General features: G+C 31.9%; 2 protein-coding genes across 7 annotated transcripts; one reads left to right on the top strand and one right to left on the bottom strand.

The window, feature by feature from the left end:
• Window positions 1-1,609: 1,609 nt before the first annotated feature.
• Window positions 1,610-8,381, top strand: LOC111460215. Of its 5 annotated transcripts, none has more exons than XM_023103358.1 (12): window positions 1,610-1,989; window positions 2,108-2,271; window positions 2,947-3,019; window positions 3,119-3,249; window positions 3,355-3,717; window positions 3,819-4,762; window positions 4,920-5,287; window positions 5,356-6,653; window positions 6,741-6,898; window positions 7,233-7,393; window positions 7,486-7,640; window positions 7,730-8,381. In XM_023103358.1, exons 2-12 carry the CDS (start codon window positions 2,113-2,115, stop codon window positions 7,958-7,960), a joined length of 4,041 nt encoding a protein of 1,346 aa, XP_022959126.1. In that variant the 5' UTR covers window positions 1,610-1,989; window positions 2,108-2,112; the 3' UTR covers window positions 7,961-8,381. The 5 variants fall into 5 exon arrangements, with proteins under 5 accessions (XP_022959126.1, XP_022959125.1, XP_022959129.1 ...); XM_023103357.1 differs by having other exon boundaries at window positions 2,090-2,271; XM_023103361.1 differs by having other exon boundaries at window positions 1,610-2,271; window positions 5,356-5,838; window positions 5,920-6,653.
• A 3,548-nt stretch (window positions 8,382-11,929) lies between these two features.
• Window positions 11,930-17,319, bottom strand: LOC111460237 (cullin-1). Of its 2 annotated transcripts, none has more exons than XM_023103396.1 (20): window positions 17,108-17,319; window positions 16,538-16,721; window positions 16,343-16,442; window positions 16,042-16,227; window positions 15,909-15,956; window positions 15,611-15,814; window positions 15,441-15,518; window positions 15,269-15,358; window positions 15,036-15,116; window positions 14,839-14,901; window positions 14,558-14,593; window positions 14,387-14,473; window positions 14,151-14,300; window positions 14,014-14,069; window positions 13,799-13,919; window positions 13,462-13,623; window positions 13,217-13,360; window positions 12,927-13,145; window positions 12,645-12,812; window positions 11,930-12,565 (listed from the first exon to the last, which is right to left on the bottom strand). In XM_023103396.1, exons 2-20 carry the CDS (start codon window positions 16,675-16,677, stop codon window positions 12,464-12,466), a joined length of 2,235 nt encoding a protein of 744 aa, XP_022959164.1. In that variant the 5' UTR covers window positions 16,678-16,721; window positions 17,108-17,319; the 3' UTR covers window positions 11,930-12,463. The 2 variants fall into 2 exon arrangements, with proteins under 2 accessions (XP_022959164.1, XP_022959165.1); XM_023103397.1 differs by having other exon boundaries at window positions 16,538-16,704.
• Between the last annotated feature and the right edge of the window lie 6,589 nt (window positions 17,320-23,908).

Raw genomic sequence — 23,908 nt, 5'->3', positions numbered from 1 at the left:
AAAAAAAAAAAAAAAAAAAAAAAAAAAAAAAAAAAAAAAAAAAAAAAAAAAAAAAAAAAAAAAAAACTCGGGGACTAAAACATTTTTTTAACCGAAACAATTGTGTCCCCATGTCGTGACATCGTTCTCAAGACACGTGATAGTGACATCGCTCAAACACATGTAACACAATGTTTTAGGTAAGATTAAATCGTGTTATGTGTAGATTTGATTAATCGTACCAATTATAATAGACAAGTAACTCGATCCTTAAAATACGATGCTAGTTATAATAAGGAGAACGTGTGAAATCCTACAGTGGTTGGATAGTGGAACGAAGCATTTCTTGTAAGGGTGTGGAAACCTCTCCCAAGCATACGTGTTTTAGAACCGTGAGGCTGACGGTGATGTCTAACAAGCTAAAGCGATCAATAGATACTAGTAGCGGGCTTGAGTTGATACACAACGACTCTTTATGTATCACGTAACCTCTTGTAATACTCGAGTAAGAGAGAGGTGTGTGAATAAACCGATACCATGTTCGAATGAAAAGCGTTATTTGGTATGGTCATGTAGTACGGGATACGGGAGAATGTTAGGGTAACGAAGTCTCGAATCAAACTAAGACTCGTGATAAAATTTTAACATGCACACCTTTAAATTTTACCGTCAAAGTCAAACAGGAAAGAGACGTTATAATGTGATAATTGAAGTTCTGAGGGTGATTTGTTTTAGTTATTAGTTAAAAAAAACCGACGTTTTCACTCATTGTCAACGTCTATTAAATTGGTCGTTATTTATGGCTAATGAAAACATGAGTGGACACGTTTCATCAACTGATTTATCATTTCCGATTGATTCAATACACTAACGTATTTGTATAAACGACAAAACTAATTACTACACGATTTTAAAACCGACACGATCTCAATCAATTACATACCTAAATTAGATGATCGTGCAATCTATCTATAGATTTATTCTACGTTACCGTAGAATGACGACACTGAATCCAGTAAACTTTAACCGTTTTTCAAAAGCAATAATTAAATTTAAGAATACTTTTAAATCCAATATATATATATATATCAAAATGAGTACTTTACCTTAAATTCACTAGGGCAACAATATTACGAAAATATTTCATAAATAAAATATAATACAATGTCGAACATAATTTATAAAAACTCAAATTTCGTACGTAAAATTACATAATTCATAAAATTTTAGAGAAAAATGATTTTTTTTTTTAAATTTATGAATTTTTACAAAATTATTAATTTGTGTATTTATCAAACTTATTTTTATAAAAAAAAATATATTTTTTATTTAAATTAGGTAAGAACTTTTTGAAAATTAGTGAATAAATTAAAAAAATTGAGGCAAAAATGGAAAGAATTAATTTAAATTTATAGTATAATTTAATAAAATTAAAAAAATTAAAGGCAAAATTGATACAACCCCATAATATTTATTAAAAAAAATTAGGGTTAAAATAAAACCCTAAATTTATTGTACCAAATTACCATTAAAAGAATATATTTTTAAAAATGATAAGAAATAAAATTATTAATGGAGCATGAAAAAAAACAAAGGAGAAAGAAATAACAATGCCACGCGGTAATAGGCCACTCGTCGTCTCCGAGTAGCAGCAGAATTGAGCCCACACTCGGAGAGAGAGAGAGAGAGAAAGGGCGGAGAAATTTTCGGCGGAAATAACATTTTCATCAGACGGCCGACGGAAAATTTTTGATTTAGGAACCCAGACGGGAATCAGAATAATATAAGAACTTGAAAATCTAGGATTAAACCCCGGCAAATCCAAACCCCAGTGCTTGTTCGTTCCTACGATCATCGATTTTTCGTTTCAGAAGCGGGAAATTAGTTCGAGCTCCTTCAAAAGCCCGATCGAACCTTTTTGGCTTCAATTTCTTCGGGGTTTTTGAAGATTACTCGAACATCATCGACAGTACGATGGCCTTGGGCGATCGTCCTGTTCAAGAGGATTCGGTATGGATTCTGCTTCTCTGAAGAAGGGTTTCTGTTCTGTTTTTGGTGCGAGAGAAGTGGTTCGCTAAATCTGTGTTTTATTGTTCTTGGTTCTTATTAGAATGATACTGGATTTTAGGGAAGATGATTATTGGAACTAGGGTTTTGGGTTCACATTTAATGGTGGGCTCTGTGGAGCCGATGATTATTGGGGATTGCATTGACATGGAAGAAGGCGAAGCTTCTTGCTATCACAAGGAAAATGGCGGTGATATTGACCCTGATATTGCTCTCTCTTACATTGTAAGCCCATTTTTCTTCAAAATTCATTGCCGGATTGTGACAAAAATCAATGTAAATTAAATTACTTCAAAGTTCATGGGGAGTTTTTGTTTTCTCCCAAAATTTGAAGATTTTTAGCTTATTGATTGAGGGTTAAAATATTTAACTAAACTCATTAAGTATTGCTAAACATAATTGAATGAATTGAAACATAATTGCCACTTGAACAGAAGTTCTAAGATAAATTTTTGTGTTTAATACTTTAGTAATAGTTCATATTGTCACGACTCGAACTTTTGCGTTTTGAAGAATGAGATGAATTGATATCATTCTTCTCGTCGAGGTGTAGAGGCTTTAAGCCTTAGCGTGTTTGCTTAAGGGTGTGAGTTTCTTGTGATTTAAAGGAGGTGTAAGTCTCGAGGCATAAGCCTCCATAGTCGTTTAAAATGTTGTCATTATGTTTGAGTTCGATTGATGGAGAGAACATGAGGAACAAAGTAAATTGAACTTATGGAAAACAATGGAACTCAAAATTGTATGACATTATGAGTTTTGTTTGCTTGAAAATAATCCCTAAATGGAAGAACTTTGGCACTTTTATTGTGTTTGTTGCTCAGAAAAAGAAGTTAAATTGTGTTTGTTTGTTTGTTTACTGCTCATGTGAACTAACTAGACATCCCATTATTATATTTCTAGGATGAGAAGATCGAGCGTTTTCTTGGTCATTTCCAAAAGGACTTCGAAGGTGGAGTTTCAGCCGAAAAGTTAGGTGAGTTGCCATGTTTTCATATTCATACACCAAAAACTGTCAGGTTGACACAAACCGAGGGTTTTAAATAACGATAAATCGTCTTCAATTTGTTATTAGGTGCAAAGTATGGTGGTTATGGCTCATTTTTGCCTACATACGAACGTGCTCCGTCCATTTTGCCACACAATATAAATCAACAAAGCGACTGCAATGCAGCAGCACCAACTCCAGTTAATGTGCCCTTGGAGGTATATGAGAGCTGTTCCAGTTATTTTCGACGTTGTGTGTGAGAAAATATAATGAATGATGTAACTAATCGTTGTATGGCTGTGTACGTGCATGGTTCTTCACAGAATCCAAAAGCTCCGCCGCCGAAGAGGTCGGAAGCTATTGTCTGCAATGCTATTTCCTCTCACAATAAAGGCACAGCTTCTGGGAGGGTAGATTCATGCTTACCTGCTACTAGAGTTACTAATAGCTACCCCTCGAAAGATGAAGCCACGGGCAGATTAGGCAGTCCAATGAGCAACAGATCGCTTAAATTTCGACTCAAAGTTGGTTCTGACAGCACTGCATTGAAAAATGCAGCAATATACAGTGGCCTTGGACTCGATGACTCTCCATTGTCGTCATCGGAAAACAGCTCCGATGTTAGTGAAGGGATGCTGCCCATTTCTCAAAGTTCACCAGACGAGTCTCCGACTAAGATAATTCAGGTGATGGTTCTTCTGATTTTCTAATTTTTCAGTTCAAACTGCATCCATAGGCTTACCGGTCGCTCTCTCTCTCTCTCTCTCTCTCTATCTCCTTTGAACAGGCAATGACTTCTTTCCCAGTGCCTCATGGAGCATTGATATCACCTCTTCATGATAGCCTACTCGGGCTGTCGAGAAAGGAAAAACCGTTACGAGAAACCAAACCCGTGCTTTCCCTTGAGGATAAAAAAGATGGTTTGGCCAAGCTTGCCAGTGGGACGATTTTAAAGCAAAATGACAGTACATTGGTTAAGAAGAAGAAAAAGGAGACGGGGCATAAAGAACGGCAGGTCAATCCTAAGAACGAAGTTTATGCTTCTCGTTGTGAGGAGAAGACGACTCTAACTCTCGTAAATGGAAAATCAGAAAATGAGGCTTTTGTAAGCAAGGATTTACTCTCTAATGAGTTGCAATGCAAACCCGGTTCCGAGGTTACTAAGTCCAATGCGTACTTAGACCCACAAAAGAAGAAGCTTTCTCGTAAACCTAAACTACATGAAACGGACAAAGACAAAGCATCGATTAAGAAAGAAAAGCCCGGAATTGTTGGCGAGAAGAATTTGAAAGTTATACAGACTGCTGGTGGGAAAATAGCTGGTTCATTTGAGGAAGGCTTCAAGAATAGAAGTGAAGCATTCAAAGGCAGAAAGGACACTGATTCTGACACTCCAGAATCTGAAAATAGAAAGCACAGGTTAAAACTACACAGCAATGAGAAAGTAGGAACAAACAATGGGGATTCTTTTAACCGCACGGGGTTAGATGAAAACCGTAAAAGTAAGGATGTAATTGAAAGGGCCTCCGGTGACTTACGGAGGCTCGATGGCCTATATGACAGTGGAATCAAATTGTCTAAATCCTTGAAGGTGATCGAACCAGCAGCAGGGGTGGCTCCTGTGGATGAATGGGTGTGCTGTGACATTTGTCAGAAATGGCGCCTTCTACCCTTCGGGACAAAACCCGATCAACTTCCTGATAAATGGTTATGTAGCATGCTCAATTGGCTGTAAGTTTGCTTCTCTTTGAATAACTTAAGTCGATGCCGATTCTGTGTTTAAAACTTTGATCATTTTCTCATCGATGTCTTCTAATTCCATGATTTTCATATTTGACAGTTCTGCACGTGTTATACTACCAATTCATTTTCTATTGTAATTATGCAGGCCCGGGATGAACCGGTGTGACATTAGTGAGCAGGAGACGACGGAAAAGCTTTATGCTTTGTACCAGCTACCATTGCCTGAGAGTGGAAATGCTTTGCAGAGCCATGGCAATGGACTAATAGCAGGTGATACTTCAAATGAGGGAAAAAGGAAAGAAATACAAAATCCAGTTAGCAGAAATGGCCCGACTCTTGCAAAGAGTTCTTTGAAAGATCCGCTGCTGGAGTCAAGGAAAAAACGAAGTCTTTATGGCTCAAGTAACGTTCCAAATCAGTTGAAAAATTCAACGGATCGATCTTCTAGTGACCTGCACAACTCGGTAGAGGGAAAGAACCGAGGTAAACTAAAAGAAAAATCGACCGAAAAAGGTGAGTTTTCGATCTTTTCAAGTAGATTGGATCTTCTCCTGATCCTTGTTCTTCGTCTACTGCTGCAGCTAATTGCGACGTATTGAAAAGGAAGAACAAGAGACCGGAAGGCGTGCGCTCTGTCGACAGTCATCAAGACTTCAATATGGAGCTCGGAAAATTGGGTTGTAGCTCGAATTCTGGCTTGACAAATATGGAAGGTGGGGAAGGTATGTTAAAGAAGCACAACAAATCGAACACAGAGAATAAAATGCAAATTTCATTGAAGAAACGTGGAGAAACAGCTGAGATCACAAAGAAAAGGAAAGTGAAGGATTGGCAGGATGATCAAAATTCTCATAACAGTGCACTACTCCATGAACCCGTGCGTTCGAAGGAAGAAAGTTGTGAAAGGTCGAAGAAGAAAAAGAGGTTTGATCGTGTCGAACAAATCAGCCATGATAAGGATAACAAGCCGAAAATGCAAAATAAGAAGAATTTTGCTAAACAAACGTCAGTCGGTAAGGAGTTACTGAAGAGAAATTTAGTTGCTCGACAAGTATCAGCGGCAGGTAACTCTAGCTCTTCAAATGTTTCTCAATCTCATTTAACTAAAGCCAAATTTGGAGTGAAAGTATCTCCTGCTGAATCAGTTTCGTCGTCGCCGATGAGGACATCTGGCCTCGATCAATTTCAAGGAGAAAAAGAGGAGATTACCTCTAATATTCATACTGACTCTCGTAAAGTTACACCGGCGTTTGACGTTGGGGTTAAGGATACTGCTCTCGACACAAACAGCAAGAAAATCAAAGCTTCTTCTGTCGTTCAACGCCATGTCGTTAATGCTGTTAAGGATCCTAGGTTGAGCAAGCCCAGCAACAAGAAACGCAAGAAAGAGAACATACATATTGCTGGTGAAGGACTGGAAGCCCCTCAAAAACAGAAGGGTCACGACGCCGAAGACCAGAGATCGGGTGCTCTACTTCAATCAAATAAAGCAGTTAAACTTCAGACAAAGCTAAGTCGGGATTCCGAAGCGCAAAATAAAGGTGGTCCGAGAACAGTAGAAACAAGGGATGGAAAATCAAAATGCTCCTCTTCTGGAGGTGAATGCAAAGAACCGTCACGTCTTGGTGGTGATCCTTTACGAGTTTCTATTAGAGCAGGCGATTCTCATCAGCTTATTACCGATGCTTCTAAAAGTGGTGACGCAGTCGAGTTGAAGACGATAAAGAATGAACTTAACCACGGATATCAAAAACCTGATCTGCCAGGATCTAGAGATGTTAATGCTTCAAATCTCGACAGAACGAAATTCTCGAATCAGACTGCTTGTAATACATTGAAAGAAGCCAAAAAACTCAGAGACAGTGCAGATCACTTCAAGGTTCGTTCATGTCTGCAAATCTCTTTGAATGTTGTTGTTTAAATCGTTTCGAATTCTTACTCACTTTGTTTTCTTGTGTATTCTTAGAGTTCTGGATTCACTTTTGAAAGCAATGAGCTTTACTTTCAATCTGCTCTGAAGTATCTTCATGGAGCATTCCTTCTAGAGACACTTAATAATACGAGTGGCAAGCCTGGTGATGTTTCTCCCATGCAGTTCTATGGCATTACAGCTGAATTGTGCGAGTAAGTAAAAGTCTCTTACAACTAATTGATAGCTCGTGTTCGTTTTACGGTGTCTTTGTTCTTACAACCATTTGAAATGATGCTAACTCGTGAGCCACTCTGGCACACACGGCGACTTTTGATGCCGGAGATAAGTCGTTCTTAAACGAAATGTTGTTTTGTACCTGAAATGGAGAATTGGGCCACGTACTTCAGATCGACCGACTGTTCACCGTCGTGGCTTAAAACACACCATTTCCATACTATATCAAAACTTTTAGACACCCTGTTCGTTTATGTTTCGTGTTCATGACTAGTACCTCATTTTAATCTTTAAATGTGCTCTCGTTCTTAGGATCTGTGCTCTTGAATATGAACGTCGCCAAGAAATGGCTGCAGCTGCTTTGGCTTTTAAATGTATCGAAGTAGCTTATTTGAGGATCGTTTACCATAGACATTCAAGTGTCGATGGAGATCGCCTCGAGATGCACTCGTTGTTCCGTACAATTGTTCAAGGTAATGGGAAAAAGTGATATTCATTCTTGTTGAACTTCATTGGCTTATTGAAACTCTTCATGTGATGCTCTTTCAATGAATCCTTTCTTAAGGCGAATCTCCGTCTTCTTCTATATCCGATGTCGATAACTTAAGTAATCAAGGAGCTATGGATAAGGCGACTTTTGACAAGGGCAGTTCCCGAGGTGCGGGTAGTCACATCTGGAATGCTGCAAACAGCGCGAGTTTTGCTCGGGTCCTCGACTTTGTAAGTGTTCCCATTTCTACCTAAAACAACAGAAGTTAGTGTTAATCCTGCTGTGTTCTAAATGGCATCGGGATCATTCCGTGTTGCAGGCGCGGGATATGAATTCAGCTATGGAGGCATCGAGAAAATCTCGAAACGCGTTCGTGGCAGCTACTACTACGAGTTCATGTGGGAGCGAAGGAAAACATGTGGACTATGTTATTGAATCAATTAAAAAGGTGATTGATTTCAGCTTCCAAGAAGTGGAGGAGCTCGTGCAGTTGGTTCGAGTCGCTACACAGATAATAACCCGCTCGGGTTTTCGCAGTGGTAGAGAGTAGTAGAGGGTGAGACTTGTAAATAGTTGTTATTTTTGTTGGATTATTATTCTTCCTTCCTTCCTTCCTTCCTTCCTTCCTTCCTTCCTTGAGGTGGTTGATTGATTGATGAGTTGAGAAAGCTCCCTGAAACTGACTGGCAACCTGACGAGAGATTGGTTAGGACCGGTTCCAAACTTACACAGTTAATTACTTACCGTTACTTCTGTACAAAGCGAGATCCATTAGGAAAATCCAAAATGTAATTTTTTTTTTAATTATTCTGAGCTGAGGTAAAATTTCTCCTTTTTTTTACCCTCTTGTGGGTCGTCGTCATGTAAAGGCTTTCGATTGATATCTTAGCTCCTAAAAGTGGAGCTTTTTTAAGTAAAAAAAGAAAACAATAGGTTGCAGCCCTTTTAGGCCAACCACATATTCTAAAGCACTTTTTTTTCCTCTCATATGAGTAACACTCTAAGGTCGATAATCTCGAGATGTTGGGTCTTTTTTTCTCTCATGAGTAACACTCTAAGGTCGATAATCTCGAGATCTGGGGTGAATTTAATTTTTAGGTTTCTGTCTATTTGGTACGAGCTTTCAAATGTTTTGTTAGGTTTCTGTCTATTTTGTGTCTATTTGGTCTGAGCTTTCAAACATTTTGTTAGGTTTCTGTCTATTTAGTCTAACGTTAGGTTTCTGTCTATTTAGTCTTAGCTTTCAAACATTTTGTTAGGTTTCTATCTATTTGGTTTGAGCTTTCAAGTTTTGTTTTTGTCTATTTGGTCTAAGCTTTCAAAGTTTTGTTTCTGTTGTCTATTTGGTCTGAGCTTTCAAACGTTTTGTTTGTTTCTGTCTATCTGTCTATTTGGTCTGAGCTTTACGTTTTGTTTCTGTCTTTTGGTCTATGCTTTGTTTTTGTCTATTTGGTCTACGTTTTGTTTCTGTCTATTTGGTCTGAGCTTTCAAACGTTTTGTTTGTTTCTGTCTATCTATCTATTTGGTCTGAGTTTTACATTTTGTTTCTATCTATTTGGTCTGAGCTTTGTTTGTTTTTGTTTGCTTCTGTCTATCTGTATATTCGGTCTGAGCTTTCAAACGATTTGTTTGTTTCTGTCTATTTAGTCTGAGTTTTCAAATGTTTGTTTGTTTCGGTCAATAAGCTTTCAAACATTTTTCTTTCTATTGTGCTGATTAAGTCTCTATAATTTTCTAAATATTTGAAAATTTTAAAAATTAATTAATCTACAAAATATAAATTTGAATTTTGAAAATTAATTAGTCTATAAATTTAAATTTGAATTAATTAGTCTATGAAATATAAATTTAAATTTTAAAAATTAATTAATCTAAGGAATATAAATTTAAATTTTATCTCTAGTAAAATTTTCAAAATATGAGGAGGATGATTTCTATTTCTCTTTTTTCTTTTAATTAAGAACAAATTATAATAAAAAAATTTATAACTATTTGGTTTTTGAAAAAAACAAAATTTTTAAAATTTTCAACTAAAATAAAATGGGTATTAAAAGGGCTTAAAAATTCAATTTTCTAACATATATTTACAAGACTTCTCCTTTTTAAAATTTTAAATTTATTTCAATGTATTAAAATTTTCTAATTAATTCTTCTTTTTTTTTTTTAATTTCTAATTAAATTTAACCTTTTTTTTATTTTTTAAATCTATTCATATCTATTGATGAAAAAATAATGCGTTTGGAGAAGCTATATCATTAACTTTTTGTTAAATTTTTTTTTTTACTAATTCGTGTGGTATAATTTAATTAAGAATTCTAATATAAAATGTATAATTTAAAAAAATTAAAGATAAAATTGAAAATTACCTAACAAAATAAGGATTAATTTTGTATATTTTTCTCAACAAAAAGGGATTTTAAAGAAATATACATTAAAGCTTATTTAATATTTTAAAATATAATTGGATAGTCATTCAAAGATTAATTTTGTCTATGATAATTTCTTTTTTATAATATAAAGCTTACTTTTGTAGAAAATTTAACCTTTATTGAAAATATGGTGTTTTCATTGCTTACCTCATTAAAATGAATGGTATTTTAGCAAGTAAATAAATAAATAAAACGGAACATAAAAGGAAGAATTTTCTAATTCTAGATCCAATTTAATAGAATTAAAAGTAATTTAGAATAAAAAATATTTTTTGTTTCCAAAAAAAAATAATAATAATAACCGTATCAGCTGAATTTTTCTAATTTTGATAGAAAATTTTATTATATATATATATATTTATCTATTTATTTATTATTATTATTATTTTGTTAAAAATGAGAATATAATTGGGATCGAAACGTGATTGATATTCATAACCTTTTAAATAGGATATAAGCTACCGACTCATACATAAAAATAAGAATAAGAAAAATATAAACTAATTAAATCTTGAGAATAAAATAAAATATCTTGTTTTTCAAATCATAAACGAAAAAATATTAAATCTAAGATATATTCTATAATTAATTATTATAATATATTATTTAAATATTATATTTTAATAATTTTCATTTTTAAATAAATGTTACTCAACATAACACCAGAACCATATAATCCCAATATTTTCTCATTATTTTGGATCTCTCGATATAGTATTGTCTTGTGCACTCTTGAAACCTAAAATTTGGTACCGGATAGCTATGATATTTTCTCACTATTTTGATTCTCTCGATATAGTATTATCTTATGCACGCTCTAGACCTAAAATTTGTATCTAACAGCTCCTTTTTTTTTTTTTTTTTTTTACTATTTTAGGTCTTTTAATGTAGAATTGTTTCAAGTTATCCATATTCGATTTTTAAATTTTTGCTATTGAGCCTTTGAAAAGAATAGTGCATTTTATTGGTATTTATAATAACTATAAAGTTTTTATTGACGGTACATGTATATTTTCAAAATCTCTCTTATTTAGATGTGATACCGTTTTTTCATATATCCTTTCGCTACTCGAACATCACACCACTTTGTCGCGAGATTACCAACATGTTTTTTTTAAGTGTAAATAAATCGTTAAATCATAGTTGCTATACTAAATAATTTTTGTTATGTGTTCCTCCATTACGATTTATAAGGGATAATTTTTCATTTTACACGACAAAGAAAAAAATTTAATTAAATGAAAATACAAACAAATAGTCAATTATCGAGTTTAAATCCCATGTGGATCCCGAAATTATGAATTTTGTTCTTTTTAGTATAATTTCCTCAACTTTTGGTACATTAGTCTCTAAATTTTCAAAAAAAAGTTTATTAACGTACATACCACAACTTATTGTTCCTTAGTAAATTCCAACGACTTATTTGTCGACTTTTAGTGGGAGCTATAAGTTATGATGATTGTGTAATATAGAAATCGAGCTCTCTCTTGACTTGCTTAGCAATGAGAGCACCGTAACAAGCAACACTATGGTGGACATATACCTAATCCTTGATAGTGCGTTAGCTAGAGATTTCTTATCTGTACAAATGGGATCACTTATAAAATCGTCGAAAATTATTCTCCTCATATGTTCGGAAATGATTTTCAAAGTAACTAAAATCATTCTCAATCATGTTTTTAATCATTAAAAATCAATTTCAATATGTATTCGATGGAGTCATTAGTTTCAAGTTCTACATTGGGTGTTCACAAAAGCGAAATTCACCTTCATTCAACTCAAATCTCGTTCAATCTCGACAAGAACTTTCAGATAGTTCTTGTTAGATACTAAAATATATAGCAAATAAGTTACTAAACGTTGGAATCATACCCAATGGTATCATGAAAGCAGGTTTGAGACCCAAATCTGACCAATTCTAACTCGCTTCGAAATCGACCAGACCAACCCGACCAACCAAATCGTCAAATTTTGTCCAAAACCAACGACGAACCATCACTCCCGAAATCGACCAGTCTATTTAGAGAGAGAGAGAGGATAAATATAATTGTATCAAAGTAGGGGAAGGAACAATCTTTGGAAAGGTTTAAAAAAACAAGCAGAACAATAATAAGAGGTTTCCAGAGCCATTTTTTCCACTTCACCTGATGTTTTTTAAGTATTCAAAATCAACACAATAAAAAAGCAACAAAATATACAATTTCAACTAACATCAACAACACAAGTCCAAAACGACGACGTAATACACTGACTTACAATGATCCAATGATGATGATGATATGTAATTGGACCATTTCATATAAAAATAACTCAATTCTTATCCCCCCCCCTCCCTCCTTCCTTCCTTCCTTCCTTCCTTCCCAAAAGAGTGCACACAACATAACCTTATATATAACGGGGGGTTGCTCGCTCGAACCTCGTTCCGATGGCAAAATGTACACAACCCTCCGTTAGCTCCTGGTTTTTTTTTAAAATTCCATGGAAAAACGGCACACGAACTACAGAGGCTACAGCAGGGAAGCAACATACAACACAGATCCCGAGCCGCTTACACCACGAGCCTTTCATGCCATCTCGAATTAGCACCAGTCCACCACCCTCGCCCATCGTAAAGGCAAGATGATCAAGCCAAGTACCTAAACAAGTGGGGGTTGTCTTTGTCTCTCTCTAAATAGTCACGAGTGATCAGATCTTCGATTCTCTTCTTTATCGCCTTGAAATCAGGCTGCACGAAGTACGTGTTTCAGTAACGATGAAGCGGAGAAAAAGAGTCATTTCGTGAAACAAAACAAGAGATGTGTAACCTTGAACATACGACCCAGTTGCTCGACGCACTCCATCACTAACTGCTGGTGACCCAGAACTTTCCTACTCTTCATGATACGCACGATCGAGGCATCGATAGCATATCTTCGATCCTTGTCAACATCTTCAATTACTTTCTTTTTCTCATCCACAGGCGGAAGAGGGATCTACACAATAAACAAAAACGAATGACGCCACGTTCCTTACGCAAAAAAGGGGCCACGCAAATTGTTGGAGAGGAACATAACAAAAAGCATGACAAGATGCATCAACGAATATACCTTTATTCTCCTCATTTTGTCGGAGAATTTTGCGTTGAACTCAAAATGATCGTTTGGAGAGATGGTTTTCGTATTTGGCTCCTTGTTAAGAATTTTATACTTCGCACACGACAACGAGTGGAGCAGTCTAACAACATCATCGTCACTCAAGTTTAATTGAGTCATGATCTCGGAGTAACTTAGTTTATCTGAGGAATTGAATAGCAGCAGGGCAGAAGCCTACATTTAACAACAGAATCAGTACCAACAATATTGTTATAGTGAGAGCCAGAGAAATACAATCTTATCACCTGATAGGTTGTCACGATCAGCTCCATCGTTTTCGGTTCGAATTTTCCGCTGATGTTACAGGTACCCAACGAGTAAATCCACGTAAGTTTTCTGTGCTTGGTTTTTGTTTGATAAAACTCCCTGAAAACTTCAACACACTTTACCTGAACCAGAAAGAACACGTTGTATGATATATCGACGTCCTAAACTATTGCAGTATAATTCCTTCCCGCCCAAAATATAAAGACGAAAAACCAATGTCTACCATCTCCGCCGGCAGGTTGAGGTCAAAAGACTTGTAGCTTGGCCAAAAACCAGTGGTCAAAACAGTAACGGTCAAGTCGATTCCAGGACTAGCTTGTGGATTATTGCTCAGATACTCCTCAAAACTAGTTTGGTTCTCCCTTGCCAGTGTCAAATCAGTGACCTAATCATATGAATTTAATATTAGCAACTCAATGTTCACAAAGTATTTGACATAACTATCTTGAAAGGTCCGTTATTCGATCCTTTTTATTGTTATTGTAAAAAATTATTGCAAAAATGGAGATAAATTAAAATTTTCTAAAAAGAAAAAAGTATAGTAGTAGATTTATGCTTACCATTCCCTCCATCTTAGAGGTAAACTGACCACCACATTGTTGCTTCAATTTCGTCAGTATACTTCTCTCGTGGTCATCATTCGCACTCTTGTCGAAGAGAAGCCTTCGGGCGAGTTTTTTTCTGCCACCAGTGAGAAAAAAAAAATTAAGTTGCTTATTAAAAAAACACGTGTTCTGTAAAAGTGGCGACTGGTTCAAAGTATGTATACTCTCACCTATAGAATTCAGCAAACAGATCTTTGTCGCAGATATACGCCAGCAATTTCACGACCTGTATTTTTAACTCGTATGAATTATTTAGTCCCAACACTAAATGAACTTCAAATGAATAATAAATAGAAAAAAAAATTACCTTCTCGAGTGTTTCCTCAATTGCTTCATCACTCAACTTCTCACTCCCACCTTTCTTAAGGATGTTATCACAAAAGGTAGCAAGTAATTCTGCACTAGAACTTCCAGCAACACCCTTATTGCAAAAGACTTCAAACGCTTCCTTGAGAGCCTACACACGAACGCATTTCAGATATGCGTAGCAGTATGCTGATATTATGAATTGCACTGAATGTTACTGAAGGTGAAGTCACATACCTTGTGAAAAAGTGTGTGGTTTTGGAAACAATCATTCACATACGCCAAGTACTTGTCGTGAAGCTCAATCACTTTTCTAACAAAAACCTGAATTCAAACCTCTCTCTCAGCTATCATTTGCAACGGGACTAAGAAAAAGTATAATATAGAAGTTTGAAAGCCAAAAGACACCTGTTCTTGCAGACCAACGATGTCCTTTTTCTCGGCCTAACAAGATATAAAAAGAACAGAGATAATGCAAAGACGATCAGTAAAACGCTTTGTCTAAAAATATTATGATTAGTAAATAAGTGATCGTTCTAAAATAAGAACTTTTAGCTCTAATTAACTTCCATAAAACAAATCGAGCCTTGCAACAATTGTACAAAAAAAAAGGAGGAATGGTAAACCACATCAAAATAATAACCGAGTGGTTGTATATTTTCCAATAAGTGGGCAAAGAAATCAGAAACCTTCTTGTTACTTGCAGCGTCTTCTGCCTGTTTGACTAATGCTGTTCCTTCAGCAGTGACATGCTGCATAAATAATAAAGAAAAGAATCACTTTAAATAGAAAGTAGTTTGAAAATTGAACATGGGATTATTCTAACACATAATACCCTTTCAAGCCAAAAAAAGTACAGACAGAAGTATAAAGGCTGATTTCCAACCTGCTTAAATATGTTGGAAACTGGGTCCAATCCCTTGGGTATTTTGGAGAAGAGACGGAACATCCTTGACAAATCTTCCACCTAAGAACATTCGCATCGCCCCAAGCCCAAAAGAGTCATAAAAAGGGAAAAGAAGGACAAAAGAAAACAAACGACATCGAGGAAGAACCGCAATGAAGTATATCATTTCAAATATGGGAAAACACATACAAAACATAGTTAATAGTTAGGACCTTGTCATCTCTAAGCAATGCATGGCATCCTGAATGCTCTTTTTCCAGCAGTTGAGTAGCATAAACAGACAATAGTTCATGTTGAACTTTCTACAAGAACAAAAACTAAAAAATAAACGAGGGAGACGTGCATATAGAAAGTGGAAGGATATCACAAAAGTTGCCCACAAACCTCCAATAACTTCGGCTCGCTACTAGAATGCAGATAGTGAGAAACTCTATCCTTTTCTCGTCTCAAGCACTCCTCTGCCTAGAAAATCAATCAAATCAGTAAGAAACCATCTCTATGTATTAGGAAAATAAACCGATTTTTAAAAAAAAATAAACAAACAAAAGAGTTACTTTTAGCATATAATCAGGACAAGAATCTTCTAAGATCCAATTTGATGCCTTCCTAGAGTAGTAAGCAGCAGTATCTTTAAGCATGGCAGCTTCAAAGTCATTTTCATAATAATCCATTTGCCCCATCCCAATCTCCACAAATATATCCAACACATTCTTCAACAGGGCTCTGTCAATCTGCTCTCCTTCACGTTCTTGATCGATCTGAGTCACAAGACCATAGTTATTAAGCATGTTTAAATCCCAAAGATCATGCTATACAGTTGAAAGAAAAGGAAAGGCAGGAAGGGCAAAATACCAATGAAATTACTGCATCCCTCACTTTACTGTTTAGCTCTTTGTACACCTGAGATGAGTAGAGGTTAATATTGAAACAAAAAATTGTGCCTTATAATAATCAAATGAATCTGTTACTCAAAGATGCAGCATACCAATTCACGGAAGCAAGTGAGGCCAACTTCATTGAGAGGTGGAAGTGACCTTCGAGCAATGAAGTATCGATCAAGATAGTGGAAGAAGCGAGAAAGCCACCTCACCATGACTTTATGGTTGGTCCACCTATTGACCAGTTCTCTCAACATAAATTCGTCATGCTTCTCCCTCAAGGATGGTAAAACCTAAGTTCACCACAATAACAAAAAGATAACCTAAGTTCACCGCAATAATCTCGAGTTGTTGATAAGCGATATGTATCAGACCGTAATGGATTTCTCAGATGAGCTTGTTTCTCACCATAGAACTGATGTACTCCTCAAACGATTCGCGGTATTTATCATACAGCTGCTGGGAGTAATCATGCGGTGGCTTCTGGGTGCACATGTTATATATTGTACTGCATACAAAATTGAGACGACAACAACCGATCATCATAAGAGTACTGACCGATAATATGCATAAATTTATAATAGAAACTTCAAGAAATAGTACGTGTAAAGCATCATGTAGTCCTCGGAGCTGAACTGTGGCTCAGGCAATCCTTCCAGAATGTTCTTCAATTTTGTGATTCCTTTCTGCATAAACTCCCATCCTTGCTCCAAGTCAATAGTCTTCCGCTCACCCATTGTCATATCGACAGAAATCTCCTAATCGAAGACCTAATACTCAAACAGACCTACAGATCATAAAACCAGACTTCGATGTTGGCATCTGTGCTAACGATAGACAGAAAGAAAACCCTAAATCGATAATCCACCCTCTCCATTCAAGAATGAACAATAATCAAAAGAAATGCAGCGTCTACATTAATATGAACTGTAAAATAGAAGCTACAGAAATCATAGAGAAGACGAGAATAAACAGGCTCCTACAAAATCTCCGTGTCATTCGTTCCTTATCATACACCTCGTCAACGAAAAATCAGAACACATAAAACAAACAACGAGAACAAAAATTCAAAGCAAAGATAAACAACAAACAATCCTAATGATCTAAACGTAGATCCAGAATCACACAAAAAAAACACCATAAAAGGCCATCAACAGAGAAAGAAAAAGGCACCTAAAACGGTCGTCGACGAAACCCTAAGCTACAAGTCGAGAATCAACCCCCTGGAAGATGATGGCAGAGGAAGAGAGAAGACGACGGAGCATCGCCGGAAAAGTCCCGACGGCGAAGAGAAACGAGAATTGCGATAGCGGTCGGGAGAGGGGAATAAAAAAGACCTCTTGAGGTCCCGTTGGATGGGTAGTGAATGAATGAGCCTCTCCCGTGTTAAGATTTTTCCTTTTTTACCAATTTTAATTTTTCTTATTTTAGTCGTGAATTTTTAAATTACTTTTCTTGCAAGAAAGGGCTTCAACTCCGTTTATTTAGGTTTTCACCCCTGTAGTCTTCAAAATTTGTGGTTGGTGCCATCTACGTGTGATGGACGTACACGCGTACAAACTGTCAACTCTGCAATGTAATTATAATCAACTTCAGGGATTAAATTGTAAGACTGCAAAATTACGAGTGAATAAAATAATTAGCGGTTAATTTAAATTTTGCCTCCAAAAAGACATTCTAAATATGGTGTTAGAGATTCAAATAATCAAAACTTCTAATTTAAGGGGAAAATATTTAATAATTAATAAAATAATTACTATAATAAAAACAAAACCTCATAATTATTTTCTCAATTATTTATTTAAAAAAATTAAAAAGCAAAATTTATTTTTAATATTAACATGTGGGTCGAGAATATTTAACTTTTTAATCGTCAATAATAAATATATTATTTATATTAAAATTTAAAACGTGGATTTTAGTCATTTATATATATTTTATATTATGATTTTTTACCGTCCGAAATATTTTGTTTTTTTCTATCTCTATCTTGTGGGTACTGTGTTTCAATCAATATATACTATTTTTTCAGTAACAGTATGAATGATATTATTATATTTTAATTTATTATCGTTATTTTCTAAATATAATTGGAATCATATTCTAATTTACAAATCAGAAGCAAAAAAAATTAAAAAAAGATACTTGTAACGAGAATAAATCAAACGTGTGTATATTATAATTGACTAAAAGAAATGGAGTCAAAAAATTAAGTTTTTGTCACGAGGTTTAGAATAATTGGAGTGGGATTGTTGGAAATTTGGGATACCTAACGTCCAAGACGATCCCCATAGGCCACACTCCAATACCCATTATTAATGTTTTGTACTATTTATTATTTATTGTCTTTAAAAGAGGATATTTTATTTATAATAATAATAGTAATAATTTAAGTTAATAAATGTAAATTTTTTATTTTGCTTATTTTTAGTTTTAAATGAGCAGAATATCCAACCAAATAACCTGAGTGTTGGAGGATTTTTTTTTTATCCCACCCAAAAGTTCGGGTTGGATTCCAACCCTCTATTCTCAGGTTGGGTTGTCATTTTTTTTTTATTTACCCACCGTTTATAATTATTCGGAACATAAAATATATTAAAAGTTCACCAACACAAATCAATCTATAATTATTGACAAAATAATAATAATAATAAATTCAATAAAAAATAACAAATAAAAACATGTATTGGACTAAGTACCACTCTGACAAATCTATTAATACACAAAGATTCTTAATATATTTTATATATTTTAATTTGGCTCGGTTCAACTTGTAGGTTTTGTCCATGAACCCAAAATCGAATTGATTCAGTTCGGGTTTAGAAAAATAAACCCAACCCTATCCGAAATGCTAATCCAACCCAACCCAAACTTTATAGTTCGGGTTGGGTTGGTCCGGGTTGTCGGGTTGCCGGATGGAATGTACACCCCTAGTTCAAAGTGTATTGTCAATCTGTTTGAACTAAAATGACATTTACAATACACATCGGTCAAATAATTACGAAATAACCTGTGTCGTAGTACACAAGTACAGAGTTCTATAGCTGGATTAAGGATGATGACTCAACAATCCCGATCAATCCAAACTACCTAACCTAAACCATAAACATGAAAGTTTGGGTCGAGTTAATTTGTTTGAAAATTTGAAAATTTAGGTTCGTTCACGAATTGATATTTTTTTAGTTAGTACTCGAAAATAATAAGGTTACAACCCAATCCAACCCTACGCTACTTTTAAAATTATTATGAAAATTAAAAATATTTAATATTTGTAATTGATGTAAGTGAGACATGACGAGTGAATATTTGATATTTGAAAATTATAAAAATTTAATATTAATGTTATAAATTCGACATCCCAACCTAACTAACAGAGAGTTAAGTTAAGTTAGTTTGTGAACTCTATTTAAGTTGTTCGGGTCCAAAAAATTATCTCAATCTAACTCGTGTACAACGTTAAAGTACATCATAAATATAAACAACACGTGTCATTTAAATTAAAATAATTATCAAATAATACTTGTCGTGCTATCATATGTACAATGTTCGGTTGCTAGATGCTCGTTGTGTACATAAATACAATAGTATTGAATTTAATACAGATAAAATTAAATATTTTTATAATAATATTAATTAGTCAGGAACGTCATAAATACCATAATAATAATAGAGTAATTAGACGTTCATTTATGACTAAAAAATTAATAAAAAAATAATATTCATATTTTTTTTAAGGGTTTAATGTTACTTATTTATTTAAAAAATATTCTTAAATTCGTAATAATATTAAAAAATATATACTTAAAACTTTAAAAATTATAAAAAATAAAAAATAAAAGTTAAAAAGATATCTAAACTTAGTAGTATGTTTGAAAAATAACCGTTACTATTCTGTTATCGGTGTCAGTCTTAGTGGCTATCCTTTAATATTACTCGAAAAGCCTCGACGCCCATTCGTCGTCGTCTTTTTTACTTTCTTTAAAAGTTTTGCATTGGCGGACAGAATCTACTTCATCGATCAATTGAAATTCGCCATTGTGAATCAATGTCCCAACTAAATATATATAATTTTAAATATTTCAATAATATTTTTAAACTTAAAAATAAAAGATAAAGTTGAAAATGAAAGTTCAAAAATACCCTTTTTTTTTTTTTTTTTACTTTAAAAATGGTTTAAAAAATATTTTCAAATTTTTAAATTTTCAAATTTAAAAGGTTAAAAAATATTATTATCTGAGTATAAAAAGAAAATTATATATTAATAATAAGAAAAATTATTATTATTATTATTATTATTTTTTAGAAAGGATGTGAATAAAATTTGAGGCTTATTTTTTAAATATAATACTAACATAAATAGTATTTTTTTTAATTTAAAGGTAATTTTTTAAATACGCAATTTTCAAGTTCGAAATAGATTTTTGGTTCTCAAGCGCGATTGTGAGAGTGTAATTACTTCTGTAATTCAAGCCATTGTCAACATCAAGGCTAAGACTAGTTATATTATGACACGTGTCACAATAAAGCCACATATTAATCTCGACGTTCGTGGGTTCGTCGGGTAACAGTTATTGTACTCACGAGTCTGTATAAAAATAGGAAAAAAAACCATTCATAAAAATATATATGTGTTGTATTTTTATTTCTAAAATTCAAAAATTAATCTAGTTTATTTATTTTAAAATGTTATATTTCTATGGTTAAATAAAGTAATATATATATATATATATATATAATTTTAGTATAATGTTATATTTTTATATTTAAATTTCAAATTTAATCTAATTTTATTTATTTTTAAATGTTATATTTCTATGTTTAAATTTGATATGTATGCTTTTGTCTATGATTATTGATTTTAACTTTTAATTAATTAATTTACATTTTTTAAATCTGATTTTATTAGTATAAATATAATAAAAATTAAATCAATTTTAATTGTTTTGAATAAAAAAAGGATAGAAAATATGCATTATTAAAAATTTCAAAATAAACAAAACATAAAATCTTAAAACCTAAAAATTTTAAAAGGTAAGATTTTGGATTTGAAACACTAAAATTTCAAATTAATAATAATAATATGAAAGATGGAATAATTAAAGTTACAAGTTAACCGTCTTATTAATTTAACCAATAAAATGTTAAAAATTTAATTGATAAAATGTGTTAAGGATAAGAAATAGAATTGACATCGAAAGTGTAACAAACATAGGGGACAAAAGTCTCAGTATAAAGTTCTATTTTCATTTTTTCACCATCTTTAAATAGAATATAAAACTAATACCTACCATCTTTAAATAGAATATAAAACTAATACCTACAAATAAAAAAAATATAAACAAATTAAATATTGAGAATAAAATAAAATATACTATTAATCAAATTATAAATAAAAAATAAAATTCATAAAAATAAAAATTAACTAAATTTTTTAGAATAAAATAAAATATACTACTAATCAAATTATAAAGAAAATATAAATTTACTCAATTTTAAGAATAAAATAAAATATACAATTTTATTATAAAGAAAAAATATTAACTAATATCTAAAATATTATTTTTTTCGTAACTAATTATTATAATATATTCTAATAAGATATTATAATTGAATATATATTCCTCTCTATAACTAATTATTATAATATATTATAAGTAGATACTATTACAATCATTTTTAATTTTTTAATTTAAAAATGAATTTTTAAATAGTTTAACCAAATTTAATACTCTCAAAATTCTAATAAATAAAAACGAACAAATCGTTAAAAAAATATTCATGCTCGTACAAGACTACAAGACTGTGACTATTTATTTGATCGTAGCATTTCTATAATATTATGTTAATTATTACATTTAAAGAAGTTTTATACGCGTGAAAATATTATGTATTAAAGAGTTTATATTAAATTTTAACCTTTCACGGAACCCGCTAATTATTTAAAAACATAATTTCATTTTATAATTTTCTAAAAAGTATTATCATGATATTTTTTGTTACATGAGTATTAAATAAATTTAGTTAAATATTTAAATTCCTTCCGAGTTAAAACGAGAAATAGAAATAGAATTGGGGAGTTGTGTTACCAACTAATACCGAGCAATAAAGAAAATATAAATTAATTAAACATTGAGAATAAAATAAAAAATATATATTCCATAACTAATATATTATCTAAATATTATATATTAACAACGTCACATAAATAAAATAATAATATGGTTCGATATCTTCTTGGAGAATTATTTATTTTACATTTCCTAATTTAAATATAGCAAATTAATTCTAGTTAAAATGAGAAATAGGAATAGAATTGGGGAGTTGTGTTACCGATTAATACCGAGCAATAAAGAAAAATATAAATTAATTAAATATTGAGAATAAAATAAAATATACTATAAATCAAATAATAAAGTAAATACTATTAAGATATAATATATAAGATATATTCCATAACTAATATATTATCTAAATATTATATATTAACAACGTCACATAAATAAAATAATAATATGGTTCGATATCTTCTTGGAGAATTATTTATTTTACATTTCCTAATTTAAATATAGCAAATTAATTCTAGTTAAAATGAGAAATAGGAATAGAATTGGGGAGTTGTGTTACCGATTAATACCGAGCAATAAAGAAAAATATAAATTAATTAAATATTGAGAATAAAATAAAATATACTATAAATCAAATAATAAAGTAAATACTATTAAGATATAATATATAAGATATATTCCATAACTAATATATTATCTAAATATTATATATTAACAATATTAAGATATAATATATAAGATATATTCCATAACTAATATATTATCTAAATATTATATATTAACAACGTCATATAAATAAAATAATAATATGGTTCGATATCTTGTTGGGGAATTATTTATTTTACCTTTCCTAATTTAAACCTAGCAAATTTAAAATGAGAAATAGGAATAGAATTGGGGAGTTGTGTTACCGATTAATACCGAGCAATAAAGAAAAATATAAATTAATTAAATATTGAGAATAAAATAAAATATACTATAAATCAAATAATAAAGTAAATACTATTAAGATATAATATATAAGATATATTCCATAACTAATATATTATCTAAATATTATATATTAACAACGTCATATAAATAAAATAATAATATGGTTCGATATCTTGTTGGGGAATTATTTATTTTACATTTCCTAATTTAAACCTAGCAAATTTAAAATGAGAAATAGGAATAGAATTGGGGAGATGTGTTACCAATTAATAACGAGTAATAAAGAAAATATAAATTAATTAAATATTGAGAATAAAATAAAATATACTATAAATCAAATAATAAAATAAATACTATTAAGATATAATATATAAGATATATTCTATAACTAATATATTTGGTAAATATTATATATTAACAACATCACATAAATAAAATAATAATATGTTCGATATCTTCTTCGGGAATTATTTATTTTACCTTTTCTAATTTAAATATAGCAAATTTTAAAATTAAATAATTGTTATTTTTATTTTATTGATAATTTTTAATATTTGGTATCCTCAATTCCACCGCTTTACTGTTGATTTTGAATAAATTTATGTACTCGATAACATGAACACATACTAATCACAAAAGTTCGCAATCTATTAATATGGTCCGTAATAATTAAAAAGAATCAAATTTAACGAATATATAAAAAAAAAATAATCTAAATTAATAAAAGTATCTGTAAATTTGGTAGGTAGTTACACGTTTTCAAAAATTTAATAATAACTTTTAATAATATTTAAAAAAAAATTAAATTCTAAAAATAGCATTAATATTTTTTTATTTTTATAAAGACTTAAAACATCTTACATTATCTCTAAATTTTTTAAAATTAGTTTTAAAAGATTTATAAGTATATTCAAGTAAGGATAAGAATATTTTTTATAAAAATTTAAAAGTTTTTTTTAAGTTTTAAAACTATTAT

This window comes from Cucurbita moschata, unplaced genomic scaffold, assembly GCF_002738365.1.
Source record: "Cucurbita moschata cultivar Rifu unplaced genomic scaffold, Cmos_1.0 Cmo_Scf00023, whole genome shotgun sequence".
In the NCBI taxonomy this organism is placed as follows: domain Eukaryota; kingdom Viridiplantae; phylum Streptophyta; class Magnoliopsida; order Cucurbitales; family Cucurbitaceae; genus Cucurbita; species Cucurbita moschata.
The sequence above is the reverse complement of the archived record's forward strand: the minus strand, read 5'-3'. Positions and strand labels throughout refer to the sequence as shown.